The sequence below is a fragment of the Pseudoliparis swirei genome, chromosome 23, assembly GCF_029220125.1.
Source record: "Pseudoliparis swirei isolate HS2019 ecotype Mariana Trench chromosome 23, NWPU_hadal_v1, whole genome shotgun sequence".
NCBI classification, from domain to species: domain Eukaryota; kingdom Metazoa; phylum Chordata; class Actinopteri; order Perciformes; family Liparidae; genus Pseudoliparis; species Pseudoliparis swirei.
In genome coordinates, this window is record NC_079410.1 from 10,877,669 (window position 1) to 10,896,094 (window position 18,426).

General features: G+C 36.8%; 1 protein-coding gene across 7 annotated transcripts in view; it reads right to left on the minus strand.

The window, feature by feature from the left end:
- Nucleotides 1-4,778: 4,778 nt before the first annotated feature.
- Nucleotides 4,779-18,426, minus strand: part of LOC130188098 (nuclear GTPase SLIP-GC-like) — a 63,659-nt gene continuing 50,011 nt past the window's right edge. Inside the window, exons 1-22 of one of the 7 annotated variants that reach the window (XM_056406191.1) lie at nucleotides 13,071-13,150; nucleotides 12,625-12,706; nucleotides 12,037-12,149; nucleotides 11,804-11,848; nucleotides 11,629-11,662; nucleotides 10,982-11,077; nucleotides 10,555-10,645; nucleotides 10,065-10,281; nucleotides 9,715-9,927; nucleotides 8,943-9,146; nucleotides 8,647-8,825; nucleotides 8,075-8,165; nucleotides 7,906-7,993; nucleotides 7,636-7,757; nucleotides 7,191-7,367; nucleotides 6,944-7,098; nucleotides 6,619-6,742; nucleotides 6,343-6,451; nucleotides 6,086-6,219; nucleotides 5,908-5,989; nucleotides 5,707-5,783; nucleotides 4,779-5,633 (exon numbers count right to left, since the gene is read on the minus strand). In XM_056406191.1, coding sequence (XP_056262166.1) covers nucleotides 5,722-5,783; nucleotides 5,908-5,989; nucleotides 6,086-6,219; nucleotides 6,343-6,451; nucleotides 6,619-6,742; nucleotides 6,944-7,098; nucleotides 7,191-7,367; nucleotides 7,636-7,757; nucleotides 7,906-7,993; nucleotides 8,075-8,165; nucleotides 8,647-8,825; nucleotides 8,943-9,146; nucleotides 9,715-9,927; nucleotides 10,065-10,281; nucleotides 10,555-10,613 — 2,016 coding nt within the window. In that variant the 5' untranslated portion in view covers nucleotides 10,614-10,645; nucleotides 10,982-11,077; nucleotides 11,629-11,662; ... (2 more) ...; nucleotides 12,625-12,706; nucleotides 13,071-13,150 and the 3' untranslated portion in view covers nucleotides 4,779-5,633; nucleotides 5,707-5,721. Of the gene's footprint in view, nucleotides 5,634-5,706; nucleotides 5,784-5,907; nucleotides 5,990-6,085; nucleotides 6,220-6,342; nucleotides 6,452-6,618; nucleotides 6,743-6,943; nucleotides 7,099-7,190; nucleotides 7,368-7,635; nucleotides 7,758-7,905; nucleotides 7,994-8,074; nucleotides 8,166-8,646; nucleotides 8,826-8,942; nucleotides 9,147-9,714; nucleotides 9,928-10,064; nucleotides 10,282-10,554; nucleotides 10,646-10,981; nucleotides 11,078-11,628; nucleotides 11,916-12,036; nucleotides 12,150-12,624; nucleotides 12,707-12,826; nucleotides 13,047-13,070; nucleotides 13,151-14,937; nucleotides 15,672-15,744; nucleotides 15,824-15,947; nucleotides 16,027-16,122; nucleotides 16,257-16,372; nucleotides 16,482-18,426 lie in introns of those variants that run through there. The other 6 variants (XM_056406189.1, XM_056406188.1, XM_056406192.1 and 3 more) reach the window with 6 other exon arrangements.

Genomic DNA, 18,426 nt, shown 5'->3' on the forward strand with positions numbered 1-18,426 from the left:
TAATTATGATTGTACCTTCTGAAACTCAAATGATTGTATTCACTACCACACTGGAGCTGATACATACATCATCACAAAGTCATTGTGTGTTATTCTTATAGCTTGCTGAAAAGGTTTTTGGTGACGACTGCATTGAACACAAAAGCGAAACTGTCTGGTTGGCACATTTTACACTTTCAAGAAAAAAGTAAGTTAGTCTATTTAAATGCAAGAAGAAGAAGGTCAGAGTTATAGGGACATCTTTTGTATCCGTGCCCAAGAGCATTGCCTTTACTATCTGTAACATGTTAGCATGCATATATGTACAGGTTGTGTTCATAACCATCTAGTGCTTATAGCTGTAAGATACTTTATAAAATTACTTTCATGCTGAGTATTTAAGTGAGTATAAGATATTAATTGGAAGTGTTTTGTTCAAGGGCTTTTACCTGTTTGTGCTTTGTTTCTTAATGAAAAGGTGCTGAGTTTACATTACTCATTATTACAACATTGGTGATATATTTGTTCATAATGGCGCACTGTTACATTAATTTAGCTTCACACAACAGACGATGCACAGCAAACACTGAGTAAAACTACATTATTGAGACGATTGATTCCAATGCATGCCAAACTCTGTATATGTGCCCTCATTGTCGACTGTCCATGTCCACACTGAGTAATACTCTAAATAAAAGAATAGTCATGTAAATATATTATTGTTAGGAATTGGTACACCCACTCGTCCACTGTGATCCCACAGACGTAATGCCGGCGTCAATAGTCTTCAGTGTCTTGATGTTGTTGGCTGTTATTGCTGTACTCTCTTTAAACATTTATTTTGTTTAAAATGCCAAATTGTCATGTTTTCTATGACCAGAATAAATTCTGAAATGATTTGAATTCTTTGGACTGTATTTGCATCTGTTTATAAAGCGCATATATAATTACATTAAGTTGTTATTTTTCTTGGACAGTAATGAAAAAGGAACTGATAACAGAATGATGCTTGTCTCTATTCATGGCTCATCTGTGTGTCTACATGTTCCATTTGATTGGATCAGTAAGTGGCACCTTGAAGCATGAACAGGTTTCATACATCCCATTACAATGAATTCTAAATAAATAATAACACACCTTTTCTAAACCTGTTTGTAAATGAAGAGCAATCATTGACAGGAAAAACCGACACATTGTTTCGATATTAACAGCATCTGTATTGTGTGGATGTAGATGTATTCAATTAGGTCCATAAACAACATGGCTTTTCAACTACGATGTTAATGTCAAATCAGTACTTAACCCTGATGCTGAGTAAATTAGCCACTAACATGCATCATTGTACATGCTTACACTTTGACACTTTCTGTTTCAAGAACATAAACTAGTTTGGACACCCAGTAGAACACAGTACATGTACTCACGTACGAATGCAAAAACAATGTCAAAACTAAGGAGCTGATTGTGGACTTTAGGAGGGTACAACAACAGAGGACGTACTCACCACTGGGGATTAACGGGACTACTGTGGAGAGGGTGAGCGGGTATAAATACCTGGGAGTCCACATCACCGAGGATCTGACATGGTCAACGAACACAGACACTCTGGTGAGAAAGGCAAGGCAGCGCCTCTACCACCTCAGGCAGCTGAGGAAATTTAAAGTTTCCCAGAGGATCCTTCAGTCCTTCTACTCTGGAGCTGTAGAGAGCGTCCTGACAGGAAGCATCACAGCCTGGTTTGGCAACTGCTCCGCTCAGGACAGGAAGGCTCTGCAGAGAGTAGTGCGTTCGGCTGAGCGCACTATTGGAACTACACTCCCCACCCTGCAGGACTTGTACACCAGGAGGTGCAGAACCAGAGCCGGCAGGATCATGAAGGATCCTCACCACCCCAACAACAGACTGTTTCAGCTGCTGCGGTCAGGCAGGCGCCTCCGTAGTCACGCTGCAAGAACAGAGAGACTGAGACGGAGTTTCTTTCCTCAGGCCATCAGGATTGTGAACTCCGACCTCACCAGGACCCCCACATAGACCCACACAACTGCCCCTCTTAGGCACACACACACACACACACACACTTAGTGTAAATATTGTACTGTAAATATTGTGTTGTTTTTTATTGTAAATAGTGTGTACTTGTTGCCCTTGCACATTCCTGCTGAGCATTGCCACTTTCATTTCACTGCACACCCTGTGTGTGTATGTGACAAATAAAACATCTTGAATCTTGAATCTTGAATCTTGAATATGCAAAACTAGGACACCCCTTTTACTCCATATTTGACTCTTCCGCCTGCGTTGCGAATATTTCCTTGAGGGCGTAGCTGCTTGTTTCTCTTCAACAATGCTGTTTGCGTCTTTCATTTGAAATTGTTATAACTTGCTGGTGCATGGTACAAACAGCAGCAAACTCAGCAATGAATACATGGATGGTAATTATATATCCACATAAATAGTCACCTGAATGATTATCCTTAAGGATGAATTTTCATCTCTCAATCACACCTTACTAACTCTGCTTTCTCCCCGGAGTCCTTTTGACTTCACGTCTCATGGGGTCATCGGACCCTATGAGACGGCATAGATCCGATCTGCCTGATGGATCGTCTGGGTCGTGGAATTCCTGCTCATGACTACGCCACTGTCCTGTTGAGACTCCGCCCACTGTTGAGACTCCGCCCACTCCTCCTCCCCACCGCCATCTGCCTGATGGATCGTGGAGGTCTCCATCGTGGAATATGCCTACTATGAACTATTCATACACTCTGTCATATTCATTGAATGTATTTTAACTCTAAATCTGTCCTTCTGTACACATCACATCTATTGCATCTGTCCATCCTGGAGAGGGATCCTCCTCTGTTGCTCTCCTCCAGGTTTCTTCCCTTTTTTTCCCCCTGAAGGGTTATTTGGGAGTTTTTCCTGGTCCGATGTGAGGTTTTGGGGCAGGGATGTCTATGTGTACAGATTGTAAAGCACTCCGAGACAAATTTGTAATTTGTGAAATTGGGCTATACAAATAAACTGAACTGAAACTGAATTGAATTGAATACACAGTTTAGCTAAACAATTAAAGCTGTTAGATTAGCTGCTAAAATTAGCTGATAGATAGATAGATAGATAGACAGACAAATATAGATACTTTATTAATCTTGCAAGGGGAACTTCTTTATAAATGCTGCTGTCGCAAAAACATTGTGTGTACATCATTTGTAACTGGTAACCCTGGTATCAACAGCAGCTGACTCACCAATACACACACCCAAAACAAACAAACTCATGAAAATACAAATAGTTTTTCCTGAAAATAATCTCACCTTCAGGCACACAAAGTAAGCCACTCATCAAAAAGAAGGTTTACTGGTGGATTGATAAATTGCCACGGATGTTAGTCTGTGATTACTCTTTTATTTTTGTTCAAGTTCATATCTTGACTCAAAGTGTACTCTTTTTCTTACACAGTAATGAAAAAGGAACTGATAACTGGGCAGAATGATGCCTGTCTCTATTTATGACCCATCTGTGTGTCTGCATGTTCCATTTTATTGGCTCAGTAGGTGTCACCTGGAAGCATGAACAGGTTTAATATTCCATTACAATGAATCATAAATGAATAAAAACACACCTTTACTAAACCTGTTTCAAGTTCACTATAAATTACAGTATTTGAAATGTGCTGACTTGTTAATTTCAATCAAATATTTGTATTTATTATCATGTTTCAACGTTGTTTCGTTGCCTTTACCTGGGATTGAGACGCCATCTGTCTTGAGCGACAGCTCGATTGATTCCTGCATTGTTTTTTCCAGGTCTTCAAGGATTTCGCTCTAAATCAGCATACAAGTCTGCATTAGTCACAGCCAAAATATGTATTCGACTAATAACAATAGCTGAGCTAGTGAAAGGGCCTGCAGTGTTTTAATAGTTAAGGCAGCATTCAAAAAGATGCATATTCCACTTGATTATATTTATATATATGATGCCCGAGAATTGTAGTTACAGATAAAAAGCACAGCATGTTTTAATAAATCCTCATCGTATGACGTATTGTAAAATGTGACAAACCATCAAGTCTCTCAGCTGCTTCAACATAACATCTTTAGCTTTCTGAAACATGACGTCCTTTGACCAAAGGATGTGCTTCTTAATACTGGCCCTCATTTTTTTAAACTGCCGCCACCTCTAATTTGTTTAGTAACGGAAAAAAACAGATAACTTTCATCAATTACATTTGATTATAATTACATTCTGCACAATGATGATGAATAATGAGCATTTTTACAAAGTCAGTTTTTATTTCAAGATCTTGGATTGTACCGTCATAGTATTCCTGAATGTTTGTCTCAATTGTGGCACCTTGAAGCAGAAACATGTTCAACACATCCCATTACCATGAATCCGAAATGAATAACAACACACCTTTATCAAATCGGTTTGTACACGTCTTCATTTCTTTGTGTACAATCATGAACAAGACAAACCGACAAAAAACGTCTTAAAAATTATTTGTTTATTACATTACATTACATGTCATTTGGCTGACGCTTTTATCCAAAGCGACTTACAATACTGTTACAGTCATTCACCGGAGACACAGCTACAGGGAGCAACTCAGGGTTAAGTGTCTTGCTCAAGGACACATCGACTAGGGCGGGGATTGAACCTCCAACCCCCTGATTGAAAGACGGACCTGCTACCCACTCACCCATTTATCTCTCTCTCTCTACAATAAAAAGTGATGTGAGAACCTGAAGAGGCTTTCAGATCCTTTAACAGAATAAAGGAAAAATAAGCCAAAGAACATTTGGAACTTTGAAAGTGAATTTATTGGACAGTATACCTTATCAGATACTTTAAATGCATTTAGAATCAGAGTAGATAAAAACACAACAATATTTCAGTAAATAATGAGAAACCAGATAGGCTGGTGTATTACTATCATCTAGTTCTATCCAATTCTGATACATGGATTAACACACTAAGAACACATTATTTAGCAGTAAGCAAGTTTTTTCCTTGAACAATAAAAGAAAAGGTCAGATCATTCTTTTAATAAAAGCTTATAAATTCTTTGAGAAATTCAACATACTGTGATCAAAATTCAGGATGTATTTTAAACACCCATAAAATCATCGACATTTCAATCTCAATCAACCAATACTAAACTACGATTACAAAATGGACAAAAACTTAAAGAAGAAGAATTTTTTTTAAATTATGAAAACCATAATGATGGACTGGTAACAAAGAAGATCTCTACCATGTAAACCACAATGTACCTGGGTTGAATCCGACTGGGGACCTTTGATGCAGGACATCCCGCTCTTACCCCCCACACAGTTTGTCTGCTTCTGAACTTTAAACAATTAAAAGCTAAAATTACCCGACCAGATATTGACCATAAAAATGTCTCTGCATTTAATTCACACCAAACTAATGAAAAGTACATATAAAGAAATCAATTAAAAGCTCAAATTACCCGACCAGATATTGACCATAAAAATGTCTCTGCATTTAATTCACACCAAACTAATGAAAAGTACATCTGAAAAAATCACTTAAAGAGAATAAGATGACTTGACAAAAAGGGTTGAGACCAAATCCAGAGGCCTCACGTCTCTAATCAGCACACACGCAGGGCTCGTCAGTTGGTACTGTAATTAAAAAGCGTCGTTAGCATTATTCAGAACAGCTCAATTATTGTTATTACTTGAACAGCAGTTTTACCAAATGAGTGGTTCTTCATCTGGACCGCTTCAGTTCTTCGTAGTGGTTCTTCACCATCTTAAGCTCATCCTCAACATCTAAACCCCCCAGAAAACATCAAGTTCACTATTAATTACAGTATTTGAAATGTGCTGACTTGTTAATTTCAATAAAAGTATTTGTAGTCATAATCATGTTTCTACATTCTTTCGTTGTCTTTACCTGGGATTGAGACGCCATCTGTCTTGAGCGACAGCTCGATTGATTCCTGCATTGTTTTTTCCAGGTCGTCAAAGATTTCTCTCTAAATCAGGATAAAACTCAGCTTTAGTCACAGCCAAAATGCACAGCATGTTTAAATAAATCCTCATCGTATGACATATTATAAAATGTTACAAACCATCAAGTCTCTCAGCTGGTTCAACATAACATCTTTAGCTGTCTGAAACATGACGTCCTTTGACTCACGTACGTGATTCGTAAGAGTGGTCCTAATGTTTTCCAGCATGCCTTCTCCTTCAATGAGTTTTGCAACTACAACAAAACAGAAAAACTTTAGTCAATTACATTTTATTCTCACTAAATTCTGAAAAATTACAATGAATAATATGCATTTTTACAGGTTAAGGTTTTATGTATCATGATCTCTTATCGTACCGTCATAGCATTCCTGCATGCTCGTCTCAATTGTTGTCGTCAGACTGCTGTAGATCGTTTTCTTACGATCGCGGATGATTTTGTTGAGTTTTGTCTTTATCTTGTCTTCCTAAGAGAGAGAATATGAATCATAGTTCAACATAATTTAAATAAAATCAAGATATTATAGAGATAGGGCTCATCTGGTAACCCCCCCCCCCCCCCAAGATTTTAGATGAAAGTAAAGTATTCAATCTGATAATTCTGGGGACTAATGGTATTCTTGTCTTCTTTTACCTCTGTGCTGAGAAACATCAGTTGCAGTTTGACATCTTTGTACTTTGTGTTCTTTCTCATCGTCTCCGTGTTAAGTGAAAACAAATCGAGGACTCCGTTGAATTGTCCACATTCTCCTTCATTTCTGAAACATGTGAACAAATTAAAAAATGTCATAAACGCAGCATTGACAAGTTTGCAATTAAATGATGTAATCTGTATGTATGTATTATATCACATCATTTGTATAACTGTATAATGTAGAATTGTTTTATTCTAAAAATATTCCATAGTTTGTCAAATTAGCCAGCACAGTGTTTTAAGTCTTCATTGAGTCATTTCTTACGGGAAGGTCTTCTTGAATTTGTCATCAATGCTCTGAGTCAGGCATGAAGATAACTTCATATTGAGGTTTATTAGTTTCCCCTTTTTTGCTCTGTAGGCGCCATCTTGCTGTACTATGCACTTCAGTGTCTGGTGGAAACCACCACCTTTCTTGTTCTGAAACAAAACAGACAAGAGAAACATTTTTAAGACATTCATATAAAGTGTCAAATCTGTTGTAATTATTTCTTTATGATTCAAATACGTACTCTAGGCATTATGACCGATGTCAAGTTTTTGTCCCATGAACTTTTAGATTTCCTAACTCCCTCACTGAGGCACCCTTCAAAAACCTGATGAGTCTCTTCCATTGATTTTTTGACTTTTTTCAGTGCATCCTTCATCTTTTGTTCAAGCTCTGTGCAGACAGCTGTCTTTATGTCAGTCTGAAAGAAACAACACATTCAGTATTTAAAGCAATGAAACAAAACTGCTATTTATTCACATTTATATTTTTTTTAATACTGTCATTTTTCAGCCTCTCTGAACCGACACAACTTATGGAAAAGAATAACCTTGATTGCTAAAATATATGTATGGGTGACTTTACATGTAAGAAGTCTATCTTTGACTTAAATTATTTTCTGTCAATTTTAATGATGATTAAAGACAAAGAAAGAATACAAATAAAAAAATGTCAAGACTTGATCTTACCCCATCTGTACGGCGGGCCCCTTGAATCAGAGAGAGAATCCCGAGAGCTCCTTTCACATAGTTTAATGTCACTGAGTGACAGTCATTGAGACCCTGCAGAAATTCCTGAAGTTCAGGTATTTCTGTAAAAAAAATGCAGTTTGCATCTTACAGTTACTCAACATAATTACATTTAAATGCCATAATATAATTAGTCATTCTGGTTTGTTTTGTTAAAGTAAATTAAATTGATGATATCGATATCAAATCATATTTGGAGACTTCACCTACCAGTTTCATATGGTTCTAGGACTGTCTTTTGAACAAACTCGTAGGAGCTCACTGTGAACACTTTGAAACTTCCATCACTGAAATATTTCTGAAAAAGAAATGTTTAGATTTGAAGGCATGCTTGTAGTTGTCGAAACTGTTTTAATTTCTGTCAGTCTATACAACTCACCGTAACCTCGTTTAGTTTTCTGAATTCCTTTCTCACTTCTTTCTTGGCTTTAATATTTCTTTCCAGAATGAAAGCACGGGGTTCAGTTGAACTAAATAAAACATAACTGCATTAATTGGAACCTCATACAGTATTTGTAGAACTGAAACCTCAAATTCTAACTTTTTTTGCATTGACAAAACAAGTCAGAATGATCTCTTTTGAACTTGTACCTGAAACTATCGAAACTAAAATATTCTATTGAAACATGCAACACTTTATTTTACAAGTCTGAGATATCCTTAAAGGTTTTCTGGAACGAAAACCATAAAGACCACCTTACAAACTACTGTTTCAGTTTAGTTAGTTGTTGAGTGTTTAAGCAGTTATTGATTTCTAGAGGAATTTCCTTGTCAAATGTGTCAAAGAAATAAACAATCTATTTGCTGATGGCCTCATTTTCTTAGCTATACCGTTATCATATAGAGGCTTCAGTATTATTATTATTGAGACTGTTTCATTACCACTTAAAAAATCCTCACAGTGACTTTGATATACATGACTATGTACTTTTGACATCTTAAATCACTTACGGACGGGCTGGATCATTACTTGATTCATCAGACTTGGAGCAGATGAAGTGAATCTGCTGACACTGGCCAGCATTTCCCATGAAGCTACAGGCACTTTGCAGTATCTCCCAGGCTTCAGGCTCTGATGCAGCTCGTTTTATCTCAGCCACGATCCACACAGTGGAACAACTTCCAACGAACTGAAGGGACAGGACAGCAAGTTATGATGATGGGTATCAGTACTTTGTAATAACACAATGTCACAGTTTGCAGACGACACAGTAATTAAATAAACAGCATTGCATGTGATAAATTACCGTTTTCCACATCTTGTCTCTGCTCTTGTTACGATCCCCATTTCCAGGAAGATCCACAAGTGTGACGTGCTTCAGGAGATCATTATCTGGCACCCTGATAGTCACACACTTCACAAGAGGCCAATACCACCTCTTTGCGTTTACTTCTCCATCTTCTGATTTGCTTTTTGTGTACATGACTAGTTTTTCAGATAGCTCTTCAGCCTGCAATACATATTAGAATGAGATAAAAGCAACGTAAGGCAATTAAGATGTGAGCATCGTCTGCGTTAAGTGTCCCTTTATAAAAAGGGATCATGCATGAACCGTAAAAGAAGGGGGTCAAGTACTGATCCCTGTGGTACTCCATAAGTCATGTTTACCTGCTGTGAAGTAAGGTTACCAAATGAGATAAAATAATTACTATTATTGTTACCAGAAAGTTTGACACAGATTTGCAGTAAGATGTGAACAAAAGCAAATTTGAGATTTTATAATACATTTAATCTAAATGTAAACTGTTTGGTCATAAAAATGGAGGAATAATCCTCATTGGATTTAGTCAAAACAGTTGTTTAAATGTAATTAGTTGCTGGTAGACACACTTTTTTTTCTCTAAAGTGTCAATTTGATACAAGCGTGTAGTTATAGAGGACGGTGGATCAAGGCCACTTGAGTGGAACATTTTACAGACTGATTTTACTTTTAAACTTGCATATTACATAAACCTAAATAATATGTCACTGTCAGGCAGACAAGAAGGCTTCTTATGAAGATTTTGACTCCTACTTACTGTTTGGTCTGTCAACATCTTCCTCTTGGACACCAGAAATTCTGGGATCTCTTTGAAATATTTGACATCCATGAGCTCTTCAGGAGATTTGTTTTCCCAGTCTTCTCCATACAGCACTGACAGCTTTTCCTCAATGTCTTCACGATCCCTCTCTTCATCCTTATCCCTTTCCCGAAGGAAATTTTGAGAGAACCATAACTCATCTTTCCACTCCTAAATACAAAATAAAAAAATACCTTTAACTTTGTTCCATTAAATGACATGCTGTATAATCAACAACTGTATTATTTCAGCCACATCATACCTTTTTAAATAGCTTCAAGTCAACACACATATTCATCATAGTTTACCTCTTTCGTTATGAACTCAATGTCTGCCTCATACTTTGAGTTCTGCTCATTAGCCTCCACTTTAATCATGACTGAGGTACATGCATTGACGCTTCCACTGGGCAAGAGATTCCTCTCTCCAATGACGGTATTTATCAAATAGCTCTTTCCAGCTCCGGTTCTGCCAAAGACACCAACCACCTCCCTCTTGTCCGTCTCCAAGTCATTAATTTTTCTCCTGTAATAGAAGAGTTTATGTGTAGGTCAATTAAATAATGTCAAAATTATTAAAACATTGAAAGAATGTGTCAACTCAGAAAGAGATCCATATATGAACTAAAAGTAATTTGCTGTATATTTTTGGTAAATTAAGATTTTTTTGAAACCCATGATACATGGCTCAAAACTGTAAAGTTTTAAATCTGTCCTCGTAAAACTGGCCCCCGGTCAGGAGTGGAACCAGGCCCATATAACATATTAATATGGACAATTTGATAAACTTAAAACTTACCTCAGGAAGTTGTTGAGCTTGTTGTCTTGTTGAGGAATTTTCTGATGAACAAAATTCATGATGTTTTTCACGTCAGACAGTAGTATTTCTTCTGTCAAAATGAAAGTAAAGACATTTTCAGCAGGAACCATGAATCCGCGTATCAAGTAAGTGGTAACGCACAATGAGGAGAAGAAGGTAAAGCGTGAGAGGAACTTTCTCTGCCAGGTTCATTTATGATGCTTCGGAGTGGATTATCATCCTTATACGTGGCAGATTAGCACATGATAAACCACGGTCTGGGTTCAAAGCATCCTCACGTTAAAGCCCAGGGTTACGTTATTTACATTGAAGTATATGTGTTACAATGGATACTTGCATATATGCATTGGGGTTGTGTGACAGGATTACAAACAGACATTTGCCTTGTATACAGTATTATAAATACCTGCTTTGTATGATCCTGATTCTTTGTCAAGTGATGGTCTTCTGTTTGGGGATTGCCATTGGCTGGACTCACCCTGAAGATCCGACCTTCTCTACCCTTAGTGGGTCATTTTTGTTGAAAAAAAGGGGAAGAATAATGTGTTGTTTACAGTATTAGTATAGTATCAAAGCAAGATATTACGACCTTAAAAACTTAACCCTCCTACTACCTTTACAAATTTTACTTTGCGGTCAATTTGATCCCAGCAATTAAAACATACAGAAAATTATTAGAATTAATATTGTTTCCCAAGTTTAAGTGTCAGGTACTTTATGTTTGTTTGTTGAGTACCTAAATAGCCCTTTAAATAAATAAAAATGTCTTATATGTTTGACAAGGTGACAAACAGCCTGGGGTCAAATCGACCCCAAAGAACACCGATGCGTACAAGTTGTGTTCAGGACATTGAAAACATATCATCATGTGAATTTGATGTTTTCCCAGTTGTCCCCAATAAATTAGGAAAAGTCATGAAATATGAAGCAAACAAAATGATGTCAATCATTTTTTAGAGACGTTAAACATCGAATGGGGTCAAATTGACACCAAAGGTAATAGGAGGGTTAAATGAACAATGCACGTGATCAATAAGAGAACGTTTATCTCACCTTTATTACTTTTGTCACTGGTGGACGCACAAGCCTGAGGGTGAACATGAACATGTGTGTCTTGAATCAATACTAGTGGCCATGTAAAGGTTGGAGCGGACTTTGACAATATGATCTGTACTATTGTAATAAATGCCTTATGATACCTTCGTGATTGAAACTTTATTCAACTTACTTGAGCAGACGAATCAACGACTTCGGGATTTTCAGTTTTTTGTTCCTTTTAGTGACGAAAGAAAATAGTTGCAAACCATAAAAATAAATAAATGTTCAAATTCCAGCACACCCTTTTATTTTTAATGAGATAGTATGAATTATCCGTCATGAAAAGTTTGAACAGAAGTCTGTGATACTGTGAATTATAAATAAAGTATTTGTGTAATTTGTATGCAGAGTTCAGAAATGTACCTTTAACCACTTGAGCTTTTTCTTGAATTTTGACCTTGGTCCCACGGTGGGGATCAAGTCGGCGATATCTTGATCATCCAGACACAAAAAACGTTCTTTGTCGATGCCTTGTTCTGCAATTAAAACACAGAGATGAATCTCAGTCATTCAATAATACATCTCAAACTCGTGTAGAAATCTATTATATTGAATAGATGATGGTTCAGCTGTTCATTTAATTTTTTAAGAGTATTCCAGTCTGAAAATAGCGTAAATGTTTATTAATTGTATTTTAATAATTTGTCATTCTTTAGTCTTGAGTTCAGTGCTAGTGAGATCATCATCTCAATACAAGATACAGAGCAGCGGCTACTGAACTTTATTAATGTAATGTAGCAGTGTGAAAATGTCCACGGTGTTTACCTTTAGGGCTTTTTTACCCTCTGAATAGAGACAAGAATTGCCAGGATTAGTCAACACTGATTTCTCACATTGCCTTAAACCTATGTCTGCATTTTTCATAATTCTATTAGTTCTGTATGATTAGATCTGTACGTATTTCTATGAACATTATCTGTGCCTTAAAAAAGATGCATAGTAATACGTTACCTTTAAATGTGTCTATCAACTCGCTGAGATTCCATTCAGATAATTTATCCCGAACAAAATCATCCATGACCACGAACGGCAACTGGAAGGAAAACAAATAATAATGTGTTAAATCGACCACTGCAACTTTGGAGAGTTTTAAGTTTACAAAACCAGGCCTGGTCAAATACTCTAATGTGGAGAGTGTCGCAACCAAACTTACGTTACGCTTACGCAGTGCAACGTAAGATGTAGAGATCTGTCAATATGGTGTCCGTCCCCAAGAGAAGCAACTTCTCATCAAGTCGGGACGAGCGCGCTTCATTACTCAAATTCTAGTGCGTAACATCACGTCTAGCCTTTTGTTTTGTCATTCACAGAGACGTCTTCCAGCTTTCAGTCGACCAATACGAGTAACCCGCGGTGCTTTCTGTCCTTAATAAGTTAATATAAATGTCAGCGCTTACCTGCGACCCGGAGGCTGCAGATGTAGATCAATGCCTGCTCTCCAGTGCGGGCGTAGTCTCTTTCTCTCACTATTTATCCGACTTTGCAGATAAGCAAGTGTTGCTTCTTGCACTGAAACTCCTCCCTTGAGGAATTTCCCTTCTGAATGAAAAGTTGTCGACATAATAACGTGTTCTGCTTCATACATTTGAATTTGTACAAACCTAATTTTTTTTACAGCCTCAACATTTTCAAGTAAAATTTACTTCACTTAAAATTGAAGTTAGGAACATTGCAACAACGTCCATGTTCCCATTTAACAGACGGGGTTTCAAACTGGACTAGTGTGCAATGGAAAATCTTCCACATAAATACTACTGAGAGGTCACTGTAGGTATCCTTGATTGTCTTGAGCTATAAGCAGGTATTTCCAACGAGTCCTGAGTATGAGTAAAAATAATTATTAAAAAATTCTAGCCCTAATCCTAAATGGCGTTGAAGCGTTCCCTGTCCGGAAGGTCTCAGCATTGTAACCTTACAGTCGTTACACAGAGTCACGATGAGTCTGCCCAAGGATGCATGAAGAGTCACAATTCACATATTTATAAGAGAGGAAAGGATTTCGCTCTAAATCAGCATACAAGTCTGCATTAGTCACAGCCCACATTTGTATTAGACTAATAACAATAGCTGAGCTAGTGAAAGGGCCTGCATTGTTTTAGTAGCTAAGGCAGCATTCAAAAAGATGCATATTCCACTTGATTATATTTATATATATGATGCCCGAGAATTGTAGTTACAGATAAAAAGCACAGCATGTTTTAATAAATCCTCATCATGTGACGTATTGTAAAATGTGACAAACCATCAAGTCTCTCAGCTGCTTCAACATAACATCTTTAGCTTTCTGAAACATGAGGTCCTTTGACCAAAGGATGTGCTTCTTAATTGTGGCCCTCATTTTTTTAAACTGCCGTCACCTCGAATTTGTTTGGCAACTACAAAAAACAGATAACTTTCATCAATTACATTTGATTATAATTACATTCTGCACAATGATGATGAATAATAAACATTTCAGTCAGTTTTTATTTCAAGATCTTGTATTGTAGGCTACCGTCATAGTATTCCTGAATGTTTGTCTCAATTGTGGCACCTTGAAGCAGAAACAGGTTCAACACATTCCATGACCATAAATCCTAAATGAATAATGTTGGAGGAGAAAATGTGTTAACAGTGTCTCTCCCAAAGTATCTATGGAGGGTAATCTAAACCGCCTGGGTGGGACCAACCGAAAAGATCACAAACCCATAACCGGGGTGGGACCAACCGAAAAGGTCACAATCAGATGACTTGAGGGGAAACAGATGGTCTCTGGAACGTGTACGTCTCGACGAGGTGTATACAGTAAAGAGGAGAAGGATCAACTAAGAAAGCAGCATTCAGTCTGAGACTTCTCATTCAGAGGGTTCAGGTTTTGCTCCACTCGATCGGGTGTTTCCATGACTTGATTGTGTGATTACTTACTGTCTGATGACTTATTTGTCTAGTTGACTTGATTTGTCCACTTGTTTGTACCTGGCTCACATTCTGATCATTTGTGAACTTGTTACTATATAATAAAGTGTGATAAGACCACCGTGCTTAAAATACTTTTGATTTCTCACAAGGCATCGGAACATTTATTCCACCACAAATAACAACACACCTTTATCAAACCGGTTTGTACACGTCTTCATGTCTCTGTGTACAATCATGAACAGGACAAACCGACAAAAAAAGTTTTTAAAATCATTTGTTTATCTCTCTCTCAACAATAACAACTGATGTGAGAACCTGAAGAGGCTTTCAGATCCTTTAACAGAATAAAGGAAAAATAAGCCAAAGAACATTTGGAACTTTGAAAGTCAATTTATTGGACATTATACCTTATCAGATACTTTAAATGCATTTAGAATCAGAGTAGATTAAAACACAACAATATTTCAGTAAATAATGAGAAACCAGATAGGCTGGTGTATTACTATCATCTAGTTCTATCCAATTCTGATACATGGATTAACACACTAAGAACACATTATTTAGCAGTAAGCAAATTTTTTCCTTGAACAATAAAAGAAAAGGTTAGATCATTCTTTTAATAAAAGCTTATAATGTCTTTGGGAAATTAAACATTCTGTGATCAAAATTCAGGATGTATGTTAAACACCAATAAAATCATCGACATTTCAATCTCAATCAACCAATACTAAACTACGATTAAAAAAATGGACAAAAACTGAAAGAAGAAGACTTTTTTTAAATCATGAAAACCATAATGATGGCCTGGTAAACCACAATGTACCTGGGTTGAATCCGACTGGGGACCTTTGCTGCAGGACATCCCGCTCTTACCCCCCACACAGTTTGTCTGCTTCTGAACTTTAATCAATTAAAAGCTAAAATTACCCGACCAGATATTGACCATAAAAATGTCTCTTCATTTAATTCACACCAAACTAATGAAAAGTACATCTGAAAAAATCACTTAAAGAGAATAAGATGACTTGACAAAGGGTTGAGACCAAATCCAGAGGCCTCACGTCTCTAATCAGCACACACGCAGGGCTCGTCAGTTGATACTGTAATTAAAAAGCATCGTTAGCATGATTCAGAACAGCTCAATTATTGTTATTACTTTAACAGCAGTTTTACCAAATGAGTGGTTCTTCATCTGGACCTCGCTTCAGTTCTTCGTAGTGGTTCTTCACCATCTCAAGCTCATTCTCAACATCTAAACCCCCCAGAAAACATCAAGTTCATTATTAATTACAGTATTTGAAATGTGCTGACTTGTTAATTTCAATAGAAATATTTGTAGTCATTATCATGTTTCTATGTTGTTTTGTTGTCTTTACCTGGAATTGAGACATCATCTGTCTTGAGCGTCAGATCGATTGATTCCTGCATTTCTTCCAGGTCTTCAAGGATTTCTCTCTAAATCAGGATAAAACTCAGCATTAGTCACAGCCAAAATGCACAGCATGTTTAAATAAATCCTCATCGTATGACATATGATAAAATGTTACAAACCATCAAGTCTCTCAGCTTGTTCAACATAACATCTTTAGCTGTCTGAAACATGACGTCCTTTGACTCAAGTACGTGATTCGTAAGAGTGGTCCTAATTTTTTCAAGACAGCCGTGTCCTTTAATTTGTTTTGCAACTACAACAAAACAGAAAAACTTTCGTTAATTACATTTTATTCTAACTAAATTCTGAAAAATTACAATGAATCATATGAATTTTTACAGGTTCAGGTTCTATGATCTCTTATCGTACCGTCATAGCATTCCTGCATGCTCGTCTCAATTGTTGTCGTCAGACTGCTGTAGATCGTTTTCTTACGATCGCGGATGATTTTGTTGAGTTTTGTCTTTATCTTGTCTTCCTAAGAGAGAGAATATGAATCGTAGTTCAACATATTTTAAATAAAATCAAGATATTACATAGAGATATGGCAGTATTTGAAATGTGCTGACTTGTTAATTTCAATCAAATATTTGTATTTATTATCATGTTTCTACGTTGTTTCATTGTCTTTACCTGGGATTGAGACGCCATCTGTCTTGAGCGACAGTTCGATTGATTCCTGCATTGTTTTTTCCAGGTCTTCAAGGATTTCGCTCTAAATCAGCATACAAGTCTGCATTAGTCACAGCCAAAATATGTATTCGACTAATAATAATAGCTGAGCTAGTGAAAGTGTCTGCAGTGTTTTAATAGCTAAGGCAGCATTCAAAAAGATGCATATTCCACTTGATTATATTTATATATATGATGCCCGAGAATTGTAGTTACAGCTAAAAAGCACAGCATGTTTTAATAAATCCTCATCATGTGACGTATTGTAAAATGTGACAAACCATCAAGTCTCTCAGCTGCTTCAACATAACATCTTTAGCTTTCTGAAACATGAGGTCCTTTGACCAAAGGATGTGCTTCTTAATTGTGGCCCTCATTTTTTTAAACTGCCGCCACCTCGAATTTGTTTGGCTACTACAAAAAACAGATAACTTTCAGCAATTACATTTGATTATAATTACATTCTGCACAATGATGATGAATAATAAACATTTCAGTCAGTTTTTATTTCAAGATCTTGTATTGTACCGTCATAGTATTCCTGAATGTTTGTCTCAATTGTGGCACCTTGAAGCAGAAACAGGTTCAACACCTACCATTACCATAAATCCTAAATGAATAATGTTGGAGGAGAAAATGTGTTAACAGTGTCTCTCCCAAAGTATCTATGGAAGGTAATCTAAACCGCCTGGGTGGGACCAACCGAAAAGATCACAAACCCATAACCGGGGTGGGACCAATCGAAAAGGTCACAATCAGATGACTTGAGGGGAAACAGATGGTCTCTGGAACGTGTAGGAGCTCACTGTGAACACTTTGAAACTTCCATCACTGAAATATTTCTGAAAAAGAAATGTTTCGATGTTAAGGCATGCTTGTAGTTGTCGAAACTGTTTTAATGTCTTTCAGTCTATACAACTCACCGTAACCTCGCTTAGTTCTTTGAATTTTTTTCTCACTTCTTTCTTGGCTTTAATATTTCTTTCCAGAATGAAAGCACGGGGTTCAGTTGAACTAAATAAAACATAACTGCATTAATTGGAACCTCATACAGTATTTGTAGAACTGAAACCTCAAATTCAAACTTTTTTTGCTTTCACAAAACAAGTCAGAATGATCTCTTTTGAACTTGTACCTGTAACTATCGAAACTAAAATATTCTATTGAAACATGCAACACTTAATTTTACAAGTGTGAGATATCCTTAAAGGTTTTCTGGAAAGAAAACTATAAAGACCACCTTACAAACTACTATTTCAGTTTAGTTAGTTGTGTTGAGTGTTTAAGCAGTTATTGATTTCTAGAGGAATTTCCTTGTCAAATGTGTAACACATTGAAAATGACAACATATAAATAAACAATCTATTTGCTGATGGTCTCATTTTCTTCGGTATACCGTTATCATATTGAGGCTTCAGTATTATTATTGAGACTGTTTCATTGCCACTTAAAAAGAATCCTCACAGTGACTTTAATATACATGCCTGTTAGGTTTTGGATCATGTGTTTTCAATTTGTATTAAAGAATGTAAGTCCTATGAATTATTGTTTACTCCACAGGGTTGTAATTATTAGAAGAAGATTAATAATTACAATCATATTATTGCTGTGTTGTTTATTCTACATCGGTCACCCTGAGAGCAAAAGTTTCCAGGGTCACACCGGGTTGATGAGCAGACACAGGAACAAAGGTTTGTTTCAATTCTCACCATATACCCACCGACACCTCACACAGGAATGTCGGGTCGTAA